Genomic DNA, 23,979 nt, shown 5'->3' with positions numbered 1-23,979 from the left:
GACTGCTGGAGGTCCACTTCAGACCCTGCTTGCCTGGGGATCACCTGCAGCAGCTCAAGAACAGTAGGAGTTGCTGCCAGTTTCTTCTTCTGTTATCTTTGTCCCAGAAGGATACCCATCAGAAGTCAGCCTGAGCTCCCCTTTATGAGGTATCTCTTTGGTTATATGGGGATCAGGAAGCTGCTTGAGGAGATAGTCTGTCCCTTATAGGAGCTCAGGTGCTGAGATGTGAGCTCTGTTGTTCTGTTCATAGCTGCTGGGCAGGTACATTTAAGTCTACTGCAGCAGAACTCATAACCGCCTTTCTTTTTTTTTTTTTTTTTTAACAAAGTGCTCTGTCCTGGGATGGTGGGGCTTAATTTATAAGTTCCTGTCATGCTGCTGCCTTTTTATGAGATGCCCTGCCCAGCAAGGAAGTAGTCTAGTCACAATCTGTCAGCAGAGGCATTGCTAAGCTGCCATGGACTCTCCTTAGGTGCTATGTGAACTTCCTTGCAGTTTTGTTTATAGGGGTATAGTTAGAACTGCCTTGGTAATGGCAGACTGCCTTGGTATTGGCAGACGCTCTTCCCTCCAACAGAGCTGTATGTTTCTGGTCCAGCTGTGCTTGCTGTGAAACTCTCAGTCCAGAGCGTTTTAGATTGCTGGTCTTTGTTGGTGTGGGACCAGCCAAGCCAGATCACCTGGCTGCCTGTTTTAGCCCCCTGTTTTTCAGATTAATGGGTGGTGACTCTGTCTCCCAGGCATTCCAGTTGCCGGTTGAAATGATACCTGGATTTGTGTGAGTTTTTGTGTGGAGACCCGCTGTGCTGGCTGAAACAGCCACTCTGGAGACTCATGGCACTTTTCTGCCTGGGACTCTCCTGGTCTGTGGGCAGTAAAATATCATTTGGAAATGCAGTGATCACTGACCCTCTGCATTTTCACTGGGAATTGCAATCCAGAGCTGTTCCTGTTCTGCCATCTTGGATCCTCCTCAGACTCTTCATTTTCTTATCAGATAAGGTAATTTAGAGAATTTATACAAATTCCTAGTAATTTAAGATATTCCTCACTTAGTCATTCAATATATGTAAGTTATTTTATTTGTCCATAATGTTAAAATGAAAACATATATATAAATGATTTTAACACATTTTTCTTTTAAATTGAAATATGCATGGATCTGGTTGCAATATTTTACATATTAAGAAACAAAACAAACAACTATCTCATGTTCCAACATAGGCAGCAAAATGGAAAAGAGAACATCAAGGGAAAACTCCATGGTTTCCAGCTGTGGCAAAATAGTTATTAAAAATCCTCTCTTTCTCAATGACACTAACTCTATAACTACTGTTCCAATGATAGAACTCAGATGAACAAGGGAGAATGTCATGACAATTGTGATGTGAATGAAAATAGTCCATTAATTTATTTTCTTAAATGTTATATCCTGCCAGTCATAGAGGCCAGCATAAAAGAGAGGTTCAAGAAGGAAGAGCCAATAATGTAAAGTGACATGAAGTAGAAAATGTAAATAATACAAAAAAAATGAGAACTAGAAAATATTGGTTAAGAGATCATTGCTAAGTATTGAGCCCTCACTGCCAGAGTAGCACCAGTGAAAGGCAGTATATAAAGTGTCCTAGTGAGTGAGTGCAACTGGTATTTCACCATTTTATCAAGAAATATGCCACTCATGGCTTGAGGGATTATTGGGGTTAAGAGGAGTGTTATAAATTTAGATATGACCTAAGCAAATTTCCAGTCAGAGGGAATAGAATATGGAAGAGGAAATATTGATATTTCCAAAGAGGTGGCTAAGTGAATGTTGGATATCACGGTAGCTTTAGAGAGGTTGGCAGAGGGTCAGAATCGCTTTAGAAAGGGAAAGGGCACAGCTTTTGAGACAGAAAATAAAAAAGCTCAAGAAAGGTCACGAAATATTTTAGATTAAGTTAGTCTCATTATGTCATCCAGTTTTCACTAGCACATGATCAATTTCATAAATATTAAGGATGTACTGTGTTCAAACGGATTTCAGATGAATTATATGTAGCACCAGTGTTTCTAAGCTTAGCTCATCTGATAGCTGTTTCTAGTCCTATGTCTTTAGCAACTAATAAAAAATATATTATACCAGAACACATTCTCATTTCTCATAGTGAAAAGTATTATTAAATTTGATGGAAAAGCTGAGCTCAAAATACCTACTAATTTTTAACATTATAGGACCAACAAAGTAATAATCCTCTATTCAAAAAACTGGTACTAAGATATCATGCTAAATAAAATACCATTTAGATGGCAGTCACATGTAAATGATTTTATTTATGACATGTGTATAGACATTTTGGTAATTTATCAGCAATATATATTTATCTCCCTACTTAAAATGGGGCTAAAATAGTAGGAATGGCTAAATAATAATGATAATAATTATATTATTTGTTTAGTCTACCTTTTCCCCCTTCTTAAAGAAGAATTTACCACAAAAAGCATAATTTGTGCCTGCCTAAAGCATCCTTTCTTTCTTTAATTCTTAGGATACTTAGTGGCTGATGTTCTATTGAGAAAGGATATCAAAAGACAATTACAATTCCGCCATACTATGCTTAAACAATTTGAATGATTAACTGTAGCAATTAGCTTTGAGTACATTCACAAAATAAATAGAGCCTTGATAGTTTATGATTAAATAGAACCACACTTCATTTCATCATGTGATTCTGCATTTAGATTATCAGCAGTGCTATATTAAACCACTTTCGGGAAAGGGTGTATTGTATTTTGTTCTTGCATTATTAGTGAACTTCCATTCAGACTAGATTGGCAATTGCAGTTTAGATACAGAGAAGTGAGTATAAGAATACTTAATAGCCTATCAGAGAAAGAAAATTTAAAAGACCTCCCTTTTAATATCCATTTTATAGAAACTTTAATCCTTTTATATTTTTAATAATAACACTGCATATACTTTTTATAATAACTTATAAATAAATTAACAAATTATTTCTTCAAGCAAATGAGATTAAGTCTTATTTGTATCAGTGGTTGGGGTTGTACAAAAGCTGATGCATTTAACTGCTTTTTGATGCTATTTGCATATTGCAAAATGTACATTTCAGAAACAGGAATGAACTGATAAGTTAATTTTGTTTTTTAAATTGTTGGTTGGGAAAGAAAGAGGTATGCTGCCCTAGTGAGTTTATTAGATGACTCTGAAATATAGTTTTATAACTTAATGTACCATTACTTATTAACCTAAAAAATTAAGATCATTCCCAAGCCCTTTGGCTCTTTAAATAATAAATATTATTTTCACTGGAGAGTCACATCTTACTGATTATTTTGTGATGGTCATAAGGAAAATGCTTACAGTATTAAGAATGGAATCTAATTTTAGAGTCTTTTCAATTATTCTCTTCAACTGATGGATTTTCTCAGGTCATTGTTTCCTAAACTTTATACTCTGGGATGCTAGTCCCATGTTCCAAAAATAAAGGGTCCCTTGGTAGATACAATCAGCCTCTCTAGTAATGTGACAGTGTACATGTTAGCACCTTCCAAGTTCCTAAAACTTCTGGAAAAATGCAAACTTTTATTCACATAGTCAATCTTCAGAGTTTATTTGTTATACTTTGTTTTAATGTAACCTCTATTAACCTTTTTCTGCAACAGGTTTTGGCAAATCCTATTTCAGACACTGTCAGTGTCCTTAGGTGTCGGTTGTTTTCCTTCTTCCGTTTTTCCTCAGAAATGATTATCAACTATATCAGTTGAGAAATTATCCATATTTGCTCAGAAATGATCATTATCTGAAGCATATAAACAAGCCGTTTTGGATGAAATCCTCCCTTACGAAGAGAATCATTTGGCAGCTGATGTTCCATACACATAGCTACTAGTCAGTGGATGTGCTAGAAGGAGGTTTCTTGTGTTCTGTGCAGAATACTCTTCCTCACATATATTCCCATATTGATGCTGTTTGTTCACCAAGTATTATTCTGTTCCCACAACAAAATCACTGAATCCTAGAGGACATCAAATCTGTTCCTTTTCCCATTCTATTTCCCCAGATGCATCTCAGAACACAAGACTTCAAGACAAAATCAAAATTAACAGGAACTTATACTGACCGGAAGCAGTTGGCATCTGTAAAGTTAATGCTTTGAAATGTCAATTATAATGAAATTCAATAAAGAGTATTGAGTACCAACTACAAAAATGCACCATGGTCAGGATTTGGAGATAATAAACAGGATTAAGGTGTGCCCCCTCCAACCGCAGGTGTTCACAGTCCTATTGAGGAGAAAGATAGGTGCTTAATTATAATAGCACAGAGCTATAGTTGCTGATGCAACTTATTTCCAACTGCTTATATAACTGGCTTTTGGTGGGTCAGGAAAATACTTCATCTTACACACTGATATTTTTATTTTCTTCACTAAATAATAAGTAAATAGGAAATTGATTTTTATTTATCTGATTACACTATTAATGGTTTCTATATCCAGATCTCAACAAGGTTTTGTCATTTCTTCAGGTTTTCCAGAATCCTACAACCTGATTATGAGACGTGAGCTTTTTAGAGTCTTTTCATTAGTTTATCAACCAGAAATGGTGATCAGTGATCACTCTGTGTCTTATTCTTCTGAAACAGATGCTTAACAGAAGTTTGAAAGCTGACACCTTATGTTTATTATCTCCAAAGAGATGCTTTGACATTGAAGTTTAAGATTATTGTCTTTTTCTGTTCTGTCAATAAATTTTAGTTTATTATTGAATGACTGTGTATTGCATACTTCAAGTCTTCCATTGAACCGCTGACATTCACATTCACAGGTACGGACTCTTATTTCTAGGGAAAGGTCAGCAGCAAACCAAATTTTTGCAGTGAGTAGCCTCTGCTTCAATACATGGATTTTATTCCATTTGCAGAGCACTTCTGTATAGCCTGAAGTAGAGGGACTTCAGTAAGTGCAATTAGAATATTCTTGCACATAAGCTGTTAAAAAAATAAACACAGGCCATGCCTGCATTCAATTCACAATATTAAAAAAAGGGAGAATATAGTTAAACATTGCAGTGTTTCTCCAAAGAGATTATCCAGAACAGAGGCTCAGCTTGATGCCAATCTTTTACATGCACTGCCAGACTAAACAAGTACCCTTTAAGGTTCATCCATCACGATGTATGGTACATTAAGCCAAATCTGTTGTTCTCTCAGGCTGGTGTTAGGGGATTTTCAATATTCAGACTGAGAAATTGCATTTGGGGAAAGGGATTTCTCCTCTCCTTTTTCCATAGAATTTCTTTAGTTCTATAGAGCCTTCTTAAGTCTGTTGGACCTCTGTTATATACTCCAGTCCTAATCTCTGATTTGTTTTAGAAGTTTGAAATCTTAACTGGTAGCAGGAAATGACTTTAAATTAACATTACATGAACTATAAATTGTTCACTGAAAAAGAGAGTGTTTAATTATAAACGAAGGGACCTGCTGCCCAGTTGATTAACTATATTAAACACTTTATATTTTCAAAACTCAGGTGTAATTGTTAATAAGCTATTTCTCACAACGTGTCTCTAAGGGAGCCTAACTCTATCACCTTCTATTTATATAAATGATGCACTTGACGTACAAAAATTAATTTGCCCATCTTGGACATGTAGACATGAAAAACTGGAATTAGGTTGCAAGTTTTCAGTGTACCCAGAGCTAGTTTACAGAACTATGCTCTTAGTTTTCTGAGCTGAGTAAGAAAACAAAATTTATCTGTCCTGTGTTGTTATATATGAGTACACATACACTCTTTTGTCTGAATATTTCTTTTTTGCAAAAGCAGTCATGTTATTTTGTTATAGGGACAACATAAACAGGGAAGTGACTCTCTATTAAATAATCTATGTTACTTACTCTGATATTCCTGAACTTGAGCTCACTTAGCAGACTTACTTGTTTCACTTTTTCCCTTTAGATTCTGTGTCATTCAAAACACTAGTACAATTGACTTAGGACAAATCATAGAATTATATGATACTAAGATTAACCAGTGATTTTCACTGTCAGTACATTCTTAAAAGCATACTTGATTATATTTCTTTCTACTAATTCTTATAATTGTATATTATATAATTTTATTAATTTGTTATGGGTTTATAATCTCATTTTTACTTTGGGTTTTAAAGTTGTTTTTTATGAATAAATAGTCTATAACACATAATACAGATATTGATTTCATATTTTTATTGGTGTTTTTTGAGTTAAGTATTTTAAATCTAATTAGGCTGGTGAGTTTGCAGTTCTCTCATTGTCACTTTAATATGTCACTATGCAGAGCACAGAAGTAGAAAACAATAGCGGCATGGTAAATAAATGACAACCACTTAAACATCTCAGTTTTGTGAATGTGTGTATATATATATATATATATATATATAAGCAACATATATCTTTGTAATGAAAACTATTCTAAAAAGTATCCCATCTGAACCCTGATATTAATCATATCGTTAATAAATTAATATATGCAATATTAACATTTTCAAAATTATGACAAAAATTCTGTTATTTCTCTTTAGAAACAGGCTAAAGAAAATTGTTAGCAAGTGAAAGGAAACTCTCATTTAAGTTATAGTGCTAACAAAAGTAAATGCTCTCCACATATTTTTAGATTATTTTATACTCATATAATATGCTTTGTACTGTAAAACTTCAATTACATTGGCATTGTGTGAGCACAATTATTATATAACAAATGTGGTAGCCAGATATGGACATTTTCATCACATTTCCCTTCCCAAATACAATGTAAAGTCATACTTCAGTGCCTGTGTAAATATAAATATATGATTCTTGGTAACAGAATACCGAAATGTATCCTAATTTCACTCTAGAGTAACTTACTGATAAAGATATGGTTAGAGATAAATAAGAGTCATAAGTTGCATTTTACTATGGAAAAATGGAGCAAATGACAATATGAGAATGTGATTTAAGTGTTTGTCTTCTCATGTTAGTATTAAGATTAAAACTTAGTGCATTTTCTAAATAATTTAGGGAGGCTCTCCTCTGAGATTGAAACTTCTTCAAGCATATAAAACATTTCATAGCTATATATGTCTGTGGTTTCTCTAGACATAAGTATCATAAGTGTTTTGTACCTAAGTTGGCCTCTAATCTATGAATACGTCAGCTGCAGTACATGAGGACCATGGTTATGTCTGTTTGGTTCCTCATGTAATCAGAAAACCCAGAAAACCTAGTCACATGGCTAGTTCTGAGGAGGATCCCTACAAATATATCTTAAATGAAAAAGAATGACACAAACATTGTTTTTTAATATTCATTTTGTATCTTCTTATTAAGATGCCAACAAGAAAGCAGATGAAAATATTTGAGGCTAAAGAAAAAAACTAGAAAAGTTTTTAAGATATAAAAGTCTATACAGCTCTAGTTCATTCTGCATGATTCTATAGATTTTCAATGCTCACTGGTTTTTATTGCACTAACTGTTGTAATGATGATGGTTAAACTAAGGAGAGGTTATCCAGAATGCTGTTATCAACCTTCTAGTGTCTGCAGGTCCACTAAATTCATCGCAGTTTTGACAATATTATTACATATTTAGGCTTAATGGTAAAAGTGAATGATGAATATCTTATCCTGATAATTGTGTTTCACTGTATATGTTTCTTCATGAAGGGATAGTTATGTTAAAGAAGAGGGAAATGGGGAAGATGATTAAAAAAAGAAAAATGTGTATATAAGAGAATCACTGTCACAAAAGAGAGCAAATCCTATTCCATAGTGAGCACCGTGGCATCATTCAGAGTTCAGGCCCTTAGTAGAAGGCCTATAGATGCTCCCTTGGCAGGCTTCTGGTAGTCATTATGAATGACACTGTGTAAACAGCACTGCAGTTAAAACACTGCTGTTAGTGTACAAACCTCACATGTTTTGTAAGCTATCTGTGGAGAGGTTCTTTTGGACATCTGCATTAGAGAGCCAACAAGCAGTTTTAACTGGAAACATCTATGTATGTCAAAATAGAAAAGTTCACAGTAAATGCTTTGAAAATGCTTTTTGCCCCAGCTTTTCTTTTTCAGTTCAGATTATTCCAGTATATGACAATGTCTCATGAATGTGAATGGACTCAAATATTGCCAAACTAGTGTTGGTAAACATGTAGATATAACATTAGGAGAATGTTCATATGTCCTTTGTGCAATATTTGAGTTTTTTGAAAAAGTATATGATAAGTAGTGACATAGGGAAAGAGTTAGACTAAATGAGAACCATAGTCTTACTTTTAATACCCTATGACTGCATAGAGTCCGTTATTTGTTCAAAATTCAATTTCAGTGTTTAATTGTACAGAGACTTAAGGTGTTACTTTTGATATCACTGGAAAATATTACCAAATTTATAAAAATCAGTGTTTAGAGTCTTTAAGTGACTTAGGTTTTTTAGATTACTTCTGGATTACCTGAATGAGGTTTACCAGTATGCACACTACTTGGATATAACAAAGAAACATATGTACACTTCGTTTGGTTTTACTTTATTTCAGCTCAGAGATGATGATCTAGAATGAATGAATCCCTAAAGTTATGAAAGTAACACTAACTCCTTATGGAATTTTTATGTTGTAGCATTAAAAAAAGGACGATTTTGGATCACACCAGATCCTTATCACAAAGATGACAACATCCAGATTGGCCGTGAGGTGAAAATATCTTGCCAAGTAGAAGCTGTTCCTTCTGAGGAGCTAACATTTAGTTGGTTTAAAAATGGTCGTCCATTAAGAAGTTCTGAGCGGATGGTTATTACACAGACTGATCCTGATGTCTCTCCTGGAACAACAAACTTGGACATCATTGATTTAAAATTCACGGATTTTGGGACATACACATGTGTAGCATCTCTGAAGGGAGGAGGAATATCTGATATCAGTATTGATGTTAATATATCCAGCAGCACAGGTAAGAGGCATATGTTTATGATGTAAAAGATGTGTGCATTTAGAATAATTGAAGTTTAGGAGATCTAATAGATTTGGTTAAAAATATTTTTTCCCTTGTAAGTTTCTTAAAAAACAAAATTTTAATATTCTGAATGCTCAATGAATAATAGGTTCTGAAATACTGTTTCATCTATTTTGATTTAGAGTTACATGAGATTTTACAGAAATCATCCAAATAAAATTAGTAGCATTGACTAAGATAGATATAGGCTTTTAGGTTAAATAATGCTAGTATTTCATGAAAATACTCTGAAGAATCTATAATTATATTAAGTTAAACAACAAATGTCTAGAGTTAAGACAATTATCAGAAAATTTAAACAAAGCATAACTATACAGTGCTAAGGAGAAAATACTGAGAGATAGTTTAGGAGTCTTCAAATACAAAATATATACGAAATGTACCCTTTACTAACAAAAGCTGATATGTGAAAGTTGTAGTCAGATGTGATTTTTTTGCAGAATCATATGGTGAAATCTCTTCTAATGAAAATAGTTAAGTACGAAAATATATTGGAGTGAATTCTTTCTTTTAAAGTTAAAAACGAAAACATGTTATTAGTTTTTTTCTTGATTAAACGTACATCTGTTAACAAGGAAAATTATAGGGATTTGGTAGTGGAGGGTTCATTCAGATGCTTTAAAGCCCTGTGATTCTATGAGGCACAATCAGCATGCATCCAGAGTTCCAAAGTAGCTGTATTTGTTTTGCCAACTTGTTACCAAAATGAATTTAATGGAAGATTCTTACATCATGTGAGATAAATAATACGTGTTGAAAACATAGAGATGAATGTGGTAGACACATGATCAGGCCTCATTTTGTCTCTTGTACATTGAGGTATTCACTTATAATTTTGTGCCTTCTCATGGTTCCAAACCGCAGTGCACACTGGATTGATTTTACTCCTTAAGAAGTTCATGATTCAGGCTGACAAAAACATGCTAACTTTGCACAGTTGTACTTTATTCCTAAAAGATACTCAACTTTTATCATCTACAACTAAAACACAAGGAAATTAGGGTGAGGAAAAGTACTTGTGCTTGGACATTATTTCTTTTCTAGCTTAAAAACAAGCTAGAAGCAATGAAAACATATTTTTAAATCTAACTGATATTTAAGCATTGGTGCTAGCATTAAGAGATGGATTTATTTAGGGTAACTGAGGGAAAGATGTTGATAAAAACAGTTATTTATTTATGTATTCAATCAACAAGTATCCGTTGTCTGCCTGCCTCATTGTGTTAGGTGACACTGTATTATATGACATTCCACATATGATATTTCCTGTAAGAGAGTAAGAGCGATTTTGCAAGATTCAGGATCATTTGTCCTTATTTTCTGAGGGATGGTTTTCCAGAAATATTCCAGACTTAATCAAAACCGTAGCTTTGTTTTATTTGGTTTGTTTTTTTGCTTGTTTCCTTTACAAAACCAGTGACACAAAGCCCATATCCAAAGAATCAATGCTTTTATCTAAAAGAACTCCTTTGATGGGAGTACAGTTCATAAATCATTAAACTTAGACAAAAGATAGAGCACATAATAGAGAGAAGAAATACAAAATGAGCCCTAACTTTTTTTTTTTTTTTTTGAGGCAGAGTCTCGCTCTGTCACCAGGCTGGAGTGCAGTGGTGTCATCTTGGCTCACTGCAACCTCCATCTCCCAGGTTTAGCCTCCCAAGTAGCTGGGACTACAGACGTGCACCACCACACCAAGCTAATTATATTTTTACTAGAGATGGGGTTTTACCATGTTGGCCAGGATGGTCTCAATCTGTTGACCTTGTGATCCGCCTGCCTGAGCCTCCCAAAGTGCTAGTTATATTGCCTGTTTGAAACTATGTGTTATAAATGACAAAATAGTTAAGATTACTAACATTGATTTATGACATTTCCAACAATCCGTTAGGGAAAATTCAATATTAGTATTGAGATTGGTTGTGATCGTTAAATTTTCTTAACTATCAATAATTTGCCTGGCTACTAAAAGTAACAATATTAGGGACAAAATAAATACATGGTCTTCTTGCAAAACACTACCCCTGGAAAGCCCCTGCTTACTACAGATAGATGTGGTTTCTCCAGAGTGGAAGCTTCACAAAGTCTGAGACTTTGTCTGCATCACTCATTACTATAATCTCAAAGGCCGAAACAATACATGGCACATAGAAGGTACCCAACAGATAATTATTAGCTAACAAAATGGCTAATTTATGCATATACTTTTCATTTTAGGTTTTCTTTTTTCCCATTGTCTCTGTAATACAAATATTTGCTGTGCCTCTTACTGTCCTTGTTGTAATCCCTACTGACTTAAAGTCATTTGATAGACAAATTTGTAGTGACTTAAAGTTTTATCATTCCCAAAGACCAGAGCAGCTCCTCAATATGTGGTGTCCAGTGTAAATAAAAATGCATGCCCCTTGTTCAAAAATTAATAAGTTTACTATGGCAACATCAGAGCATTAAAGAAAATTTGGACCTCTTCTAAGTGTGGCTACACAGATGACAGGCTCTTGAGGCTGGGTGGCCCAGGAAATTGTATTGATAGAAGGCCTAGAGAAGATGATGCTTAACCTAAAGAATGAGTTACTGAAGAGGATTACGTATTCTGCCTTTATGCTGAAACTGACCTTTGATGTTCCAATTTGCTTACCATGAGTGGAATACTAGAATGCAATATAAAGTTCTATAAATCTGAGATTGCATCATTCAACTGACATCATTAAAAATGATTTTTATCCCAACATTATGGAAGACTAAAGTGCTTTAATATGAGAATAGGTGTATTCTAGGATATACAATGAAAATGAATAAGCTATATAGCATGAAGGGAAATATTGGACTATATCAATTTTATGAACCCTGGAGGATACCGAGGAAATTCACACAAATTGGGTGAGTCAAAGGAAAGGAAGCAACAACTAAGGCATAAATATATATGTGGTGATCTGTTAGATTCTTGGTTTTCCTAGTTATATTATTTCTATTATAGGAAACTGAGCATTGACCAAACGGTCAGTAGTTTACTTATGTACTAAGCATTTGCTTCATGATAAATGTAGGGCGTTTTAGACTTCATACAAAAATCTTACACTGAATCTCAGTTGTTACTGTACTGTTAGTTTTTCCTCTCTCTTTAATTCTTCATCATTCAATTTGAATGTTACTGTGTTTTAAGAGACATATAGTGATATTTTTTAAGGCTAAGGTATACCACAAGGCATTCTTACCTAAGACAGAAAATCATTTTTCTTAAATGATAGAGCCACATTTCAACACACGTTTTGGTGATTTTTAAAATTGAAATATAAAATATTACAGAGAAGTAAATTTTAGTTTACAGAATTATTCATATATTTTAAAGACAATGATTTGATTTTAGAAGACAGTTTAAGGCCAGGCATGGTGGCTTCAACCTGTAATCTGAGCACTCTAGGAGGCTGACTCAGGGGGGATCCTTGAGGCCAGGAGTTTGAGGCTGCAGCGAGCTATCATGGCACCACTACACTTCAGCCTGGGAGACAGACCGAGACTCTATCTCAAAAAAGAAAAGAAAGGAAGAGACGAGAGGAGAGGAGGACAGAAAGGAGAAAAGGAAAGGAAAATAAAAGAAAAGAGGCCTCATGTATTTTGGAGTTTGAAGTTGATTGAATGATAAAAACTATGATGTATAATTAGGTTGTCTTACTTTCACATTAATTGAATATTAGATACTTTTTTTCTCCTGATTCTTTAAACATGCAATTTGTTTCATTGGGAGCATTTGTGGTTTTTTTTTTTTTTAGTTTGAAATTCTTGTTTCTTTTAGATTTATTTTCTGTGTTATTGCTACATATACACTCTGTGTTATATGGTGATAGAACAAATGGGCCTTTCCCTTAAGGTGCTTACAATCTAAATTGTCAGGACAGATTGCATAGAAACTAGGCAGTATATAGTGGATGCACACTATGCTTAACGTTTGATTGTACTTCTGTAGAACTTGTGAGTTTTTGTTCATGGGGGTATAAGAAACTTTAACAGAGAAATGACATTTGAGTTAAATGATGACAAAAGTAGCATTGTGCTAGTGACAGTGGAAGGAAGACATATTTGGCAGAATATATAGGATGAAGAAAGCCCCATGAATATTAAAGTGATAATTCTTATTTTTACTGTAGGATTGATATTTATTGACATGAATATAAGCAAAGTATATTGGTTTATTACATTTTACAGTTTTTTTTATTCCTGAAGCTATATTTTATCTGGTTAAACTGCAGGTAACTTAAAATTGTTTCAATTAAAAAATTAAATATACTGAAACTTTATCTGTTATAATTCAATTTTATACAATAAAACTTTACATACTTGCTGAAAAATGCATGTGAATTTTAGCCTAAAATTTTGGCAGAACTTAAAATCAAATTTTTAATTATTGTCACTTGATTGTCATTCATTTTCAAAAATATAATCATTATACAGCAGTAGCCTTAATGTTCAGTGGCATTTTTGCAAGTTATTTCATTGCTTTTTTCCGGTAGTATTCCATGGTAGAGTCCTTGGATGCTTATTAACTTGCATTTATTTCTTTGGATGATTTGACAAACTTGTAGGTTTGTAGTAAACTCAACCTTGAAAACCTAAGCAGTGAGACTGCTGATCTGTGTAATTCCCATGATAAGACATCTGGTGGGCAGATATAGCAGAAGACTCAATACAGATTTTGATGATTTTTATTCTACCTTGTTAGAGTACATGGATATTTTATAGACAAAGTGGAGGCAAATTTAGAGGTTTAAACGAGATGCTAAAATGTAAGCATAGGTGCACAGTGGTGACCAACTGAGAAAATATGTTCAAAATTTTAGTTTTGTGCCACCCATCTAGTTACTATAATTATTTTAACCAGTGTCTGTATGAGTATTCACATCTGCAAAATGAGAGTTGTTGATAACACAGGACTATAGTACATAAGAGAGAACAGTTAATAAGCAGGAGGGCAACAGAAAAAAAATGACCAAGTCCACTTAACTGGATTTGCTTCCTTGTCCTTTTCCAGTTAAAGAGAAATAGAAACTCAAGAAATTCTGCAGTTTAAAACTGAAGTTCTATAGATGGCTATAGTAAGGAATAGGTTATTTTATGTAAGTAGAAGTCATAAGACTAAAACACAAAATACCCTGACAAGCCTTTGATCTGAGGAAGCTACATGTAATTAGCATGTGAGTTACTGAATAGAGAAACATTAATTTCTTTCCTTGAATCCAAAATTGTCAAGTACAATCCGTGACCTCTCAATTAATAATGGACATCAGAGACTGGCAAACTTTTTGTAAAGGGCTGTATAGTAAATATTTTCAGCTTTTCCTGGCCATATGGTTTCTGTCACAACTATTCCACTCTGCTATGATAATGGGCAAGCTGCCATAGGCAATAAATGAATAGGCACAGCTGTGTTCCAATAATACTTTATTTACAAAAACAGGTGGTAGCCATATTTTGCCCACAGGCTATAATGCATTGACCTCAAACCTACACTTTTGATATCATACTAATTCAGAAATAAAATAATAACAAAGCTGAACGTCATGGGCTTACTAGAAAATTAAACTCACATATAACTGTTACTTGTCTATACAAACATTAATAATACATTTTATAAAGATTGAGGCAAAATCTTATTAACAGATATAATCTAGCCTGTGCTTCAATAAACCATAAAAGTTATAGGGAAGCACACAGGATAATGTTATTTCATCTGGTCAGCAAGAGTTCCATAGAGCAGGTAGCATCTTAGCTGTGTTAAGAATGAGGCAGTAGATCTTAGAAGGAAATGAATCTCATTAGATCTTATTAGCTCACATTCACGCAATCAAGAATGACCAAAGCATTTATCAAGGGGAGCATTATGATCTGATTTGTGCTTTGGGGACCTATTCAGCTGGTGAATCTGCAGGGTTCAGAAAGAGATAATTAGAGAAATGGTGGTAGAGAAATAAGAGAGTTTCAAAAGACATTCTTAAGGCTTAACAATCAGACAAAGACAGCTTTTCCTGTCTCCCAAACAGTATACATTTGCATTGTGACCCAGTATTCAGTGAATGATTAGGAGATAATGTAACAGTGAGGCAAAACACTTTTGTTAAGAGCAAAATTGCCTGGGTGACAGAGTGAGACCATGTTGGACAAAAAAAGCATTGGGCAATTGGGACAAGTAATATTTTATGAATAGTGGTTCAGTAACACAGGAAAAGATACAGAAAGCTTAAAAAAAATGCTTTGAGACTCAGGAACAACATCTGAGAAGTCAGTTCACTTCTTTTCGTGTTAGATTTCATATCTCTTCATAGGTTTGGAATATTTACAAGGGCAAGTTTGAGGAAATAGAATAAATGAAAGGGAGCATAAGAAAAAATTCTGCAGATTGGGGTGCATGTGTGAAGGGTACCACTTATTCAGGTGGATGGATAGATCGGAATCAGATAGAGTGCTGGGGATTACTCACAACCTCTCTCATTAAGGGACAGTTAAGTCAATGACCAATGTTCTAAGGGCAATTAAAAAAAGGCTGATTGACATCAGGCAGATTAATGTAGTGCAGAGTTCAGGCTCAAATTTATTTCCTAGTAGCTTTATGACCTTGGTCTGACTGAGCCTCAAAACTTTTCATCTATAGAATAATGGGATCAGCTGGAGAACGGATTTCCAAATAGTGTTTCAATGGGAACAAAAAAAAATCTTTTGGAATATTTGCAAGTGCTTTTTAACTGCAGAGAGAAGGGAAATAGCAACAGGGAATTTTACTCATTTCTTCCCTTTCCATTTTCAGTCCGAGCAAAATATGTTTCTCTTGTATACATAGGACTTATACGTAAGATTATATTTTGACAAAGGATTCTGATTCCCATTTATATATACACACACATACACACAAATTTAAAACTAGGAGTATTAAATACTCATAGTTGAAAACCATTGGCTTAGATGAGTTCTTCCATCCCTTTTAAATATGTTTTTATGCTTCTATGATCCCAAAATGTTATGCCTTGATCATTTAGAATACAGTAATGTCACATAAAGGATTTATGTTCTTGAGAAGGGTTTGAGAGAGCAAAGTGGTTTGAGATTAGTTGTAGCTGTAGGGATGGTGAAACATCCCTCATGTTTCTGGTGAGCAATTAGAAAATCAGTTCTGATGATCAGGAAAAGGTCAAAACTAAAACATAGTCTTTACAAGTAATTGCATTAATTTGAAACAGATGAGCTCACCCAAGACAAGAATATGAAGCAAAGCTAAAAACTGTCCAAGGAGATAATGGAAAAAAAGAAGAAACTGAAGCAAATGAGAATGACCAATCAATGGAAATCAAGGAAAATAAGCTCTCTAATATGTGTAGAAAAATAGAATATCCACCTAGTGAAAACCTGTTTGTACTTAGAGCATCTTCACAGCCTTCACTTCTTACGCATGAAAAAAATGTGAATGATTATATTTGTCCCAGGAAACCATAATACTGATGCATGGATTTGGATAATGGAAGTGAGCTCTTACTTTCCTTTAAGTGAAGGGATTCAATATGGAAAGAGTGAGGAAATACGAAAGAGAGAGACAGAATGAGACAGAAAAGTAAGAGGAAGAGAGGAGATAAGAGAAGGGGAAGGCCAAGATAAAAGGTGAGTTTAAACAGAGCATTTTGGTATGAATAACATCTATCCTCAGATTATGTGGCATCTTCTTAAACAAACCACAGATAGCATTATAGACACTTATAGAAGGTGACAATTATATGAATCCTCTTTTTAAGAATACCATTTAAATGAGTGAAAAGGGCTATTTAAGACATCATTATTTGCAAGTTGATTTGAGAAGCATAAGTTATATCAATATTATATTTTGAGGGACGTGAATACAAAAAGGGGAAGTATCGATTTCCTATAATCGTTCAGTAAATATATGTTTTTCTATTAGAATGTTTTATATAAAATTGAATCTGTATTACTATGGAAAGAACATTGGATTTATAATTTCCCTCCAATTATCATCTGAAATATTTCAATTTTTTTTCCCAATTATCAGAACAAAGGTTTGACTTTACAAGTTACAGTTTAACAGTGATGGGTAATTAGCTCTTGTCTAATTACTTTCCCATGTGTTGGGGACTTTCTTCATTTGATAAAATTAAATACTTTTTCAAATTCTCAGGTGATATGAAAATAAGAGCAAATCAATGAGAAATAAGAAAGTATACCCAATTTATGCTTCCTATACCCTTCATTCTTTTCTAATGCAAGCAATAGGGACATAGAAACTATTTGAATTTTAAATGACTGGATATAGAATTCTCCAAACCAGTGAGGACTGAAAATCATTTTTTAGTTTTAAAATTTGCATTTAAAATGATAATAGTACTTATTGAGTTAAAAAGAAAACACTTGTAACAAATATCTCCACTCACTGATAAAGAATAAATGCCTTCATCAGATTTATAGTTAAGAATGGAATGTAAATTACAGCATATTATTTTAAGGCTATAATACCAAGACCATAACATTTTGTACTAGAGGAGAAGACAGAGGTATAAAAAATGATATGTTCACTACTAATATAGTTATGATCACACTTCAGATTTTTATGTTCACGAATGACACTCCCAACCTGCCATTCAGAACTGGCGAAAAGAAAAATAAATAGAAATATTTATGTTGATTGGATCCATAGGCTAACAGTTTCATCACCATTTTCTTCTATGTGGTAGTAAAAGCTCTAGAACTCTACACCTTCTAGCAACAGAGAGAACTGTTATTAAAGTGATTTAATTTGTATGTGGCATGTTTAAGTTTCATTTTACAGTTCAGAATGTCTTGAAGCTCTTTCTTTGAAGGGTTCCACATTGAAACTAGAACTATGATTAATACAAAGAGCTTCTCCCCTCAAATCTGCTTGCCGATAAATATATTTTTAGTTTTAAGAGAACCTAATTATATTCATAATTTTTAAATTTTTCATTCAACATTGTTAGGTATCAGTGAGGTTTGGAAAGGGATTAGAAAAATTTAGAAAATAATTGAATTTGGGTTTTGATGGTACCTTTATGGAATATGTTGTGTGTTCTAAATATTCTTAATTAAAAAAAGGAAAAGCTTACTGCACAGGTCCCCACATATTTGTTCCATAAAACAATTTTAAAAGATCCCTAAATGTCTTAATTATTGGCATAGATTTAAAATACTGAGGGCTTGCTGTTGACCTAATGCCTTTCATTTTATAGAGAAGGAAATAGGGCCCAAAAGTATAGACACTGTGTTCATTTCCTAAAGCTTTATCCTGAATTGAGCTTGAAATTTCAGATTTCAAATCCAGTGTGAAAGCTTGCAGCATGCATTAAAATCTTAGATTAAATGACTATTTCCCTTTATTATCTCAGGTAATTCAAATATTCAATCGTACCCCTTTGACAAAGGCCTTGCAAGAAATGGTCATTGTAGACAGGTGTTGCAATATGCTAGAGGTAATTCCGGTAACATTCTAGTTGGAACAAGTGTCTACATATTCTGTTGATCGTGGGGCATAAGATTGTCAGAGCCATATTCCAAGGATGCCACTCCAAAGAGTGTCAGGACATTAGGTTCCACTTGCCTGTCCCATATCCAGCTTGCAAAACTTGGGAGAGATCTTATTTATTCCAGCCAATGCAAGTACCTTTAATAGCATTATTTCATCATGGAAGATCATATTCAACATCATTCTATGTTAAAATTTCTTTAGTTCAGCTCAAGATGATACTTGTCTTCTCCTAGCTGCCTGAAAATACAGGACCCATGGTTTGGCTTTCTAAATTGCTATCTAGCTGCAACCGGAGTGCGTTATCCTGAGTAGCATAATTTAAATATCAATAGCATCCCTAGAATGTACAATAAAACTGATGGCACAAAAATGAAGAATATGTTGTTAATGGTAAATTATTTTTTGAACTCTTACTGCAGTATAACAGAAACACAGAAAAGTGCATAAATTGAAAGCATGCAGTTGAGTGAACACGTGTCAACACCCAAGTTAAGATACAAAGTGTTACCGTATGCTGAAGTATTTCAAAGTAAGTTACAAATACACAGAAAAACTAAGGTGTGTGGAGTGCTTATTAGAATCTAGTTGCTGGGTTAAACGCTTTACCATTGGTAATCATTGACTCCTCAGGACACCATTTAAAGCAGACATTGTGATCATATTCATTTTACAGATGAGAAGTTTAAGCTGTAGAAAGTTTAGGCCTGAATTTTATAGACATCACAGTTACTAAGTAGGGACATAAAATGTTGAACATAGGTCAATTCTGTCTGAAGAACCTGGATTCTTTACATAGAACACACAGTCTGTCAATGGAATGGGCTCAAGTAATGAAATTTTAGGCTCTGGAGATATATGTGAGAAACGTGTTTTTGATGAGGGATTCCATTTTATAAACCTCAAATCACATTATGTCTGCCTTCTGACCTAGACTAGGGAATTGGAGCCTGGAAAGTTCTGTTGGGTGAAATTTAGCCCAAGAGAACATTAAGAATCAGGACTGAAAGCTTAAGAAAAGGTTGCAGAATGATGATTTGCAGGGCAGGGGAAGAGTTGAGAACAGTTGACTCCTCTCCAAGTATAAGATGGGTAAAGAAATCAGAATTTCCCAAATTTTATAGATACCCTGTTAGCAATAATGACTAGACAGAAAATATGTGAAATGAGAAGATTCTATGCAGAATATGAAAGGAAATACAGTCAGCTCTCCATATAGAGTTTCTACATCCATGAGTTCAGCTAATCTTGAACTGCTCACTTTGCGACAGAATCCTTCCTACCCCAAAGATGGGAATCACCCAATATACCCATGTAACAAAACTGCATATGTGCCCCTTGAATCTAAAATAAAAGTCGAAATTATAAAGTATTCAGAAGAAAAAAATTTAAATACAACAATAAAACTTACACAAATAAAAACTCATATACTTTAAAAACTATTAAATAGCATTTACATTGTATTGTATCTTGTAAGTAATCTACAGATTATTTAAAGTGTGTGGGGAGATGAGATAGGTTTTATGCAAATACTGTACCATTTTGTATGAGGGATTTGAAAATCCACAGATTTTGGTATCTGAGGTGGTCTGGAACCAGTACCTCTCCCACCTCCATCTCCGTGTCCCATGAATATCAAGGAAGAATTCTATCTGTATGCTGGTAATTTAAATATGTGAAGTAGAAATAATAAAGTGACAAGCAGTTTAAATGTCTGTGTCTAAAATGCATTTAGCATGAATGACAGTCCACGATAAATGAAACATAAGTAGTTCACTTTTATCAAATCTATCTAAATAATACTTATAAACAAAACAGATGTAGTTTGACATTTAAACAGAAATATCTATTCTTTGGAATGAAATGCAATGTAAAAGCATATTTTAAAAATTGTATTAAACTCTGTTCACACTCACATATTAGCACAGAATTAGTTATCTATCATTCCAATGAATCACATTATATAAGTTTTTATGTGGTTTTAAAATTAGGTCCATATGTTTATTGTAGATTTCTATATACTTATACAGACTAGCAGAATGGTTTATAAAATGCAATCTTGCCTCAGTAGAATATTTGTTAATAAGGGCTTCATGCAACTATAAGAAAACACTCTACTTCTTTTTAAATTATCTGTTAATTAAACCTCATTTGCTCTAAAGAACCTGTGACCCTGGTCCGTTGATGGAAGATTGTGTTCACTGGTTGTTTCATTTTGCTTTTGACAAAGAATGAGAGAGCCAGCTTCGTTTTATGTCAAAATGTTTATTAAGGTGGCAGCAGTGTCTATTTCCACTGGATAAGGCATGTTCAGTGGTATACAATCAGTGGTGTAATTAGGGAATTTGTAAAACAGGCATTGTCCAGAGTGATCATTTATAAGAGGGCTAACAATGTCACCTGGGTTCTACAAGGAGACAAATGGCCTTTTTTATTGCAGAAGTAATAAAAAATTGATTTTTTTCTGGGCATTCTGCATTGTAGAGTTTACCACTGTGAGCAACAGTTGCTCTACAAAGTAAAATAAATTGTGAATTACTTTAAGGCATCTTTCTTTTCAATGCTTTCATAAAATGCCTTTGATATATAATTTATAGCTTATCTTCCTTTTAATTTAGAATTCCTTTATCCACCAGAAAGAAATAACATAATTAACATGATCAGACAGCTCCTTATAACTTACTAGTCCCTGGTTTTCATAGCAACACCCTGACCTTTGTAAAATGGACAGCACTGACATTTTGTTATCCTTGTAAGGGAGGAGTAGATGTATATAGGGATGTCCAAAACTCATTATTTTATACAAATGCCATGAGAGCTGAGATATCTGTATTATGAGCCATTTTGTTAAAATAACCAAACAAATAGATAATATTATTATGTCTAATGGGAGACAAATGCAATCTTCTTTCCTTGGATGGCTTTGGGGAAATGCCTCTGACTATTTAGATTAGAAAGGTTTATTCCTGTCTTTCCTAAAATGTCATTTCCTTCAAATAGTGTCCTCATTTAAAATGCATATATGTCCCCTAAACAACAAATAATGGCAATGAAATTTATTTATATATGTATAAATACATTTATATATTTTAATTATATAAACCTTTGTTTGACCCTGTATATACCTATGCTCAGTATTTGAGACATCATAAGTATGAATAAAACAAAATCTATGCCCTCTAGAAATGTATGCATAATAATAAAGTGTGGTTATTGATACTATTCCAAGAACAGTGCTAATAAAACAATAACATATTAATATAGTGAGTGTTTATACTAAACACTTAAGAGGTTATGAGTGTTAAAAAATGTGAAGTAGTTACAATGATGCTCACTTAGTGTAAACTGAAAGATACAGACCAGCCAACTTTCCTGCAGTCACCCAGCTAGTAAATGACAGAGCTAGGAACTGAATCTAGGCAGCCAGACCTGAGCCTTGCTCTTTACAAATATATGACAAAATTCAAAGTGTTTTGAGGACACTTCAGTGAATATTGTTCCTTTTTATCATTACTCATTAAATTCTTCTTTGAATCAGCTTAGTTTGCAGATAAGAAAACTAAAACTATGACTTCTGTTTGCCAAGGTTACATGGCCAGTATATGGATTAGAACCTGAGCCCAAGTCAAATTTTTAATCTTACATATTTACAAGTCTTCCAAACTCTCCAAATTTATTTAAAAACATCCTCTGATTTGGAAATAGTTGTTAGCAATTACTGGTTACAGGAAGCCTTACTTCTTGTGAAGTGTAATTCTTATGACATATAAATGGAAATATATATTTTCATAACACATAGTGTAATTCTTGAAGATAATAAAGAGCCAAATTTATTATTAGTCTTGCCCTTAGTCCTAGGTGTATTTGTCTATTGAAGGGGATAAAAAATGTGTATTTAAAATGCATTGGTTTTATCTCTAACACTGGGTACAAATTGTAATATATGTGGCTCTGCTTTTGTTACTCCCAGAGTGCTTACTGTTAATTTAAAGGATAATGCTTTTGTATACAGGTACATAAATGTGTTTTTAAGAGCAAGTAGGCAAGGGTGCAAATATGTTATGAATTATAAGAACTATAGGAATTTGGAAATCTTAGTTGGCTTTTTAGCTATAGGACTCTCTCCTGCCTATTTGTAGTTTGTATAATAAACTGGAGTGCAGCATTCAACTTTTAATGTTAAAATTCTTTATTGACTGCTTATACATGAATAACTATAGTTTTCTAGATTTACTCTGCATTATTTAAAAAATAACCAACATGATTATTTAAAACTTGATTAAGAGAGTTAATTTGAGGAATTGGTTTCTAGTTCTCAGAAATGTTTATAAATTGACTAGTTCTTCATCGAATGACCTAATCATTTCTTAGTTAATACATGTCTCAGCACTTTACTTGATGTTTGCATCTTACCATACCCACTTTCTTTCTTCACCTTGTTTTTTTTTTGAGACTCAGTCTCACTCTGTTGCCCAGGCTGTGGTGCAGTGGCACAATCTTGGCTCAGTGCAACCTCGGCCTCCCAGGTTCTAGTGAATCTCCTGCCTCAGCTTCCCAAGTAGTTATGAATACAGGTGCCCATCGCCACGTTGGGCTAATTTTTGTATTTTTAGTAGTGATGGAGTTTCACCATGTTGACCAGGATGGTCTCAAGCTCCTGACCTCAGGTGATGCACCTGCCTCGGCCTTCCCAAGTGGTGGGATTACAGGCATGAGCACCCATACCTGGTCCCCCTTTCTTATTGTAGCAAAAAAGTCAAGTGTTTGTTTTACATACTCCCTATTTCTTCCAACATTCTCAATCTAATACATATTTGTTGCTTACTAAAATTTTGACTTAATTTGAATCTTTAACAAGCTGAAATATCTTACTCCTGTTTACTTAGTTGTTTCAGGAAAAAAAAGTTTTCTGCAAATGAGACTTTACATATTTAATCAGTGACCATTATTTCTTTATGTATATTAGTATATGAGAAACAGATACAAGTCAGGGAAGGGAAGTTAAAAAAAATAAAGAAATATGCTTTTATATTTTTTCCAGAGGTTAGGATATTCTCATAAGAGATTTGTTCTATTCTAAAAAATATTTTAATATAAGCTTGAGTTAGAAAACCAAATTATATGGAAATCATAACAATTCAAGATACTTGAAATCTTAACCAAATACTACCTTAGCAACTTTAGCTGAAGTCCCATTCATTCACTTATCTGTTTGTGAGGCAGCAAGAATAGAACCTGTGTTTATTTGCAGCTGGTCTTGTAGCTTGAGTAGCAAGGAAAATATGAATGCCACGCAGAGAATGATTTTCTATTGTGTCCTTTCATCTTACACTTTGTGTTCTCTTGAATCCCTCAGAGACTATTCTTATGCCATAGCAACACCTGCTGGGTGAGGGAAGTTGGAACAGCTACAACTGTTG

General features: G+C 33.8%; 1 protein-coding gene across 4 annotated transcripts in view; it reads left to right on the top strand.

Annotated features, from left to right (window-relative positions):
* Positions 1-23,979, top strand: part of MDGA2 (MAM domain containing glycosylphosphatidylinositol anchor 2) — an 871,115-nt gene that overhangs the window by 621,853 nt on the left and 225,283 nt on the right. For all 4 annotated transcript variants that reach the window (XM_078334840.1, XM_078334839.1, XM_017977077.4 and 1 more), the window contains one exon: positions 8,638-8,967. In XM_078334840.1, coding sequence (XP_078190966.1) covers positions 8,638-8,967 — 330 coding nt within the window. The remainder of the gene's footprint in view (positions 1-8,637; positions 8,968-23,979) is intronic.

The sequence above is a fragment of the Callithrix jacchus genome, chromosome 8, assembly GCF_049354715.1.
Source record: "Callithrix jacchus isolate 240 chromosome 8, calJac240_pri, whole genome shotgun sequence".
Classification (NCBI taxonomy): domain Eukaryota; kingdom Metazoa; phylum Chordata; class Mammalia; order Primates; family Cebidae; genus Callithrix; species Callithrix jacchus.
Note: the sequence above shows the minus strand (reverse complement) of the source record. Positions and strands in the feature narration are given on the sequence as shown.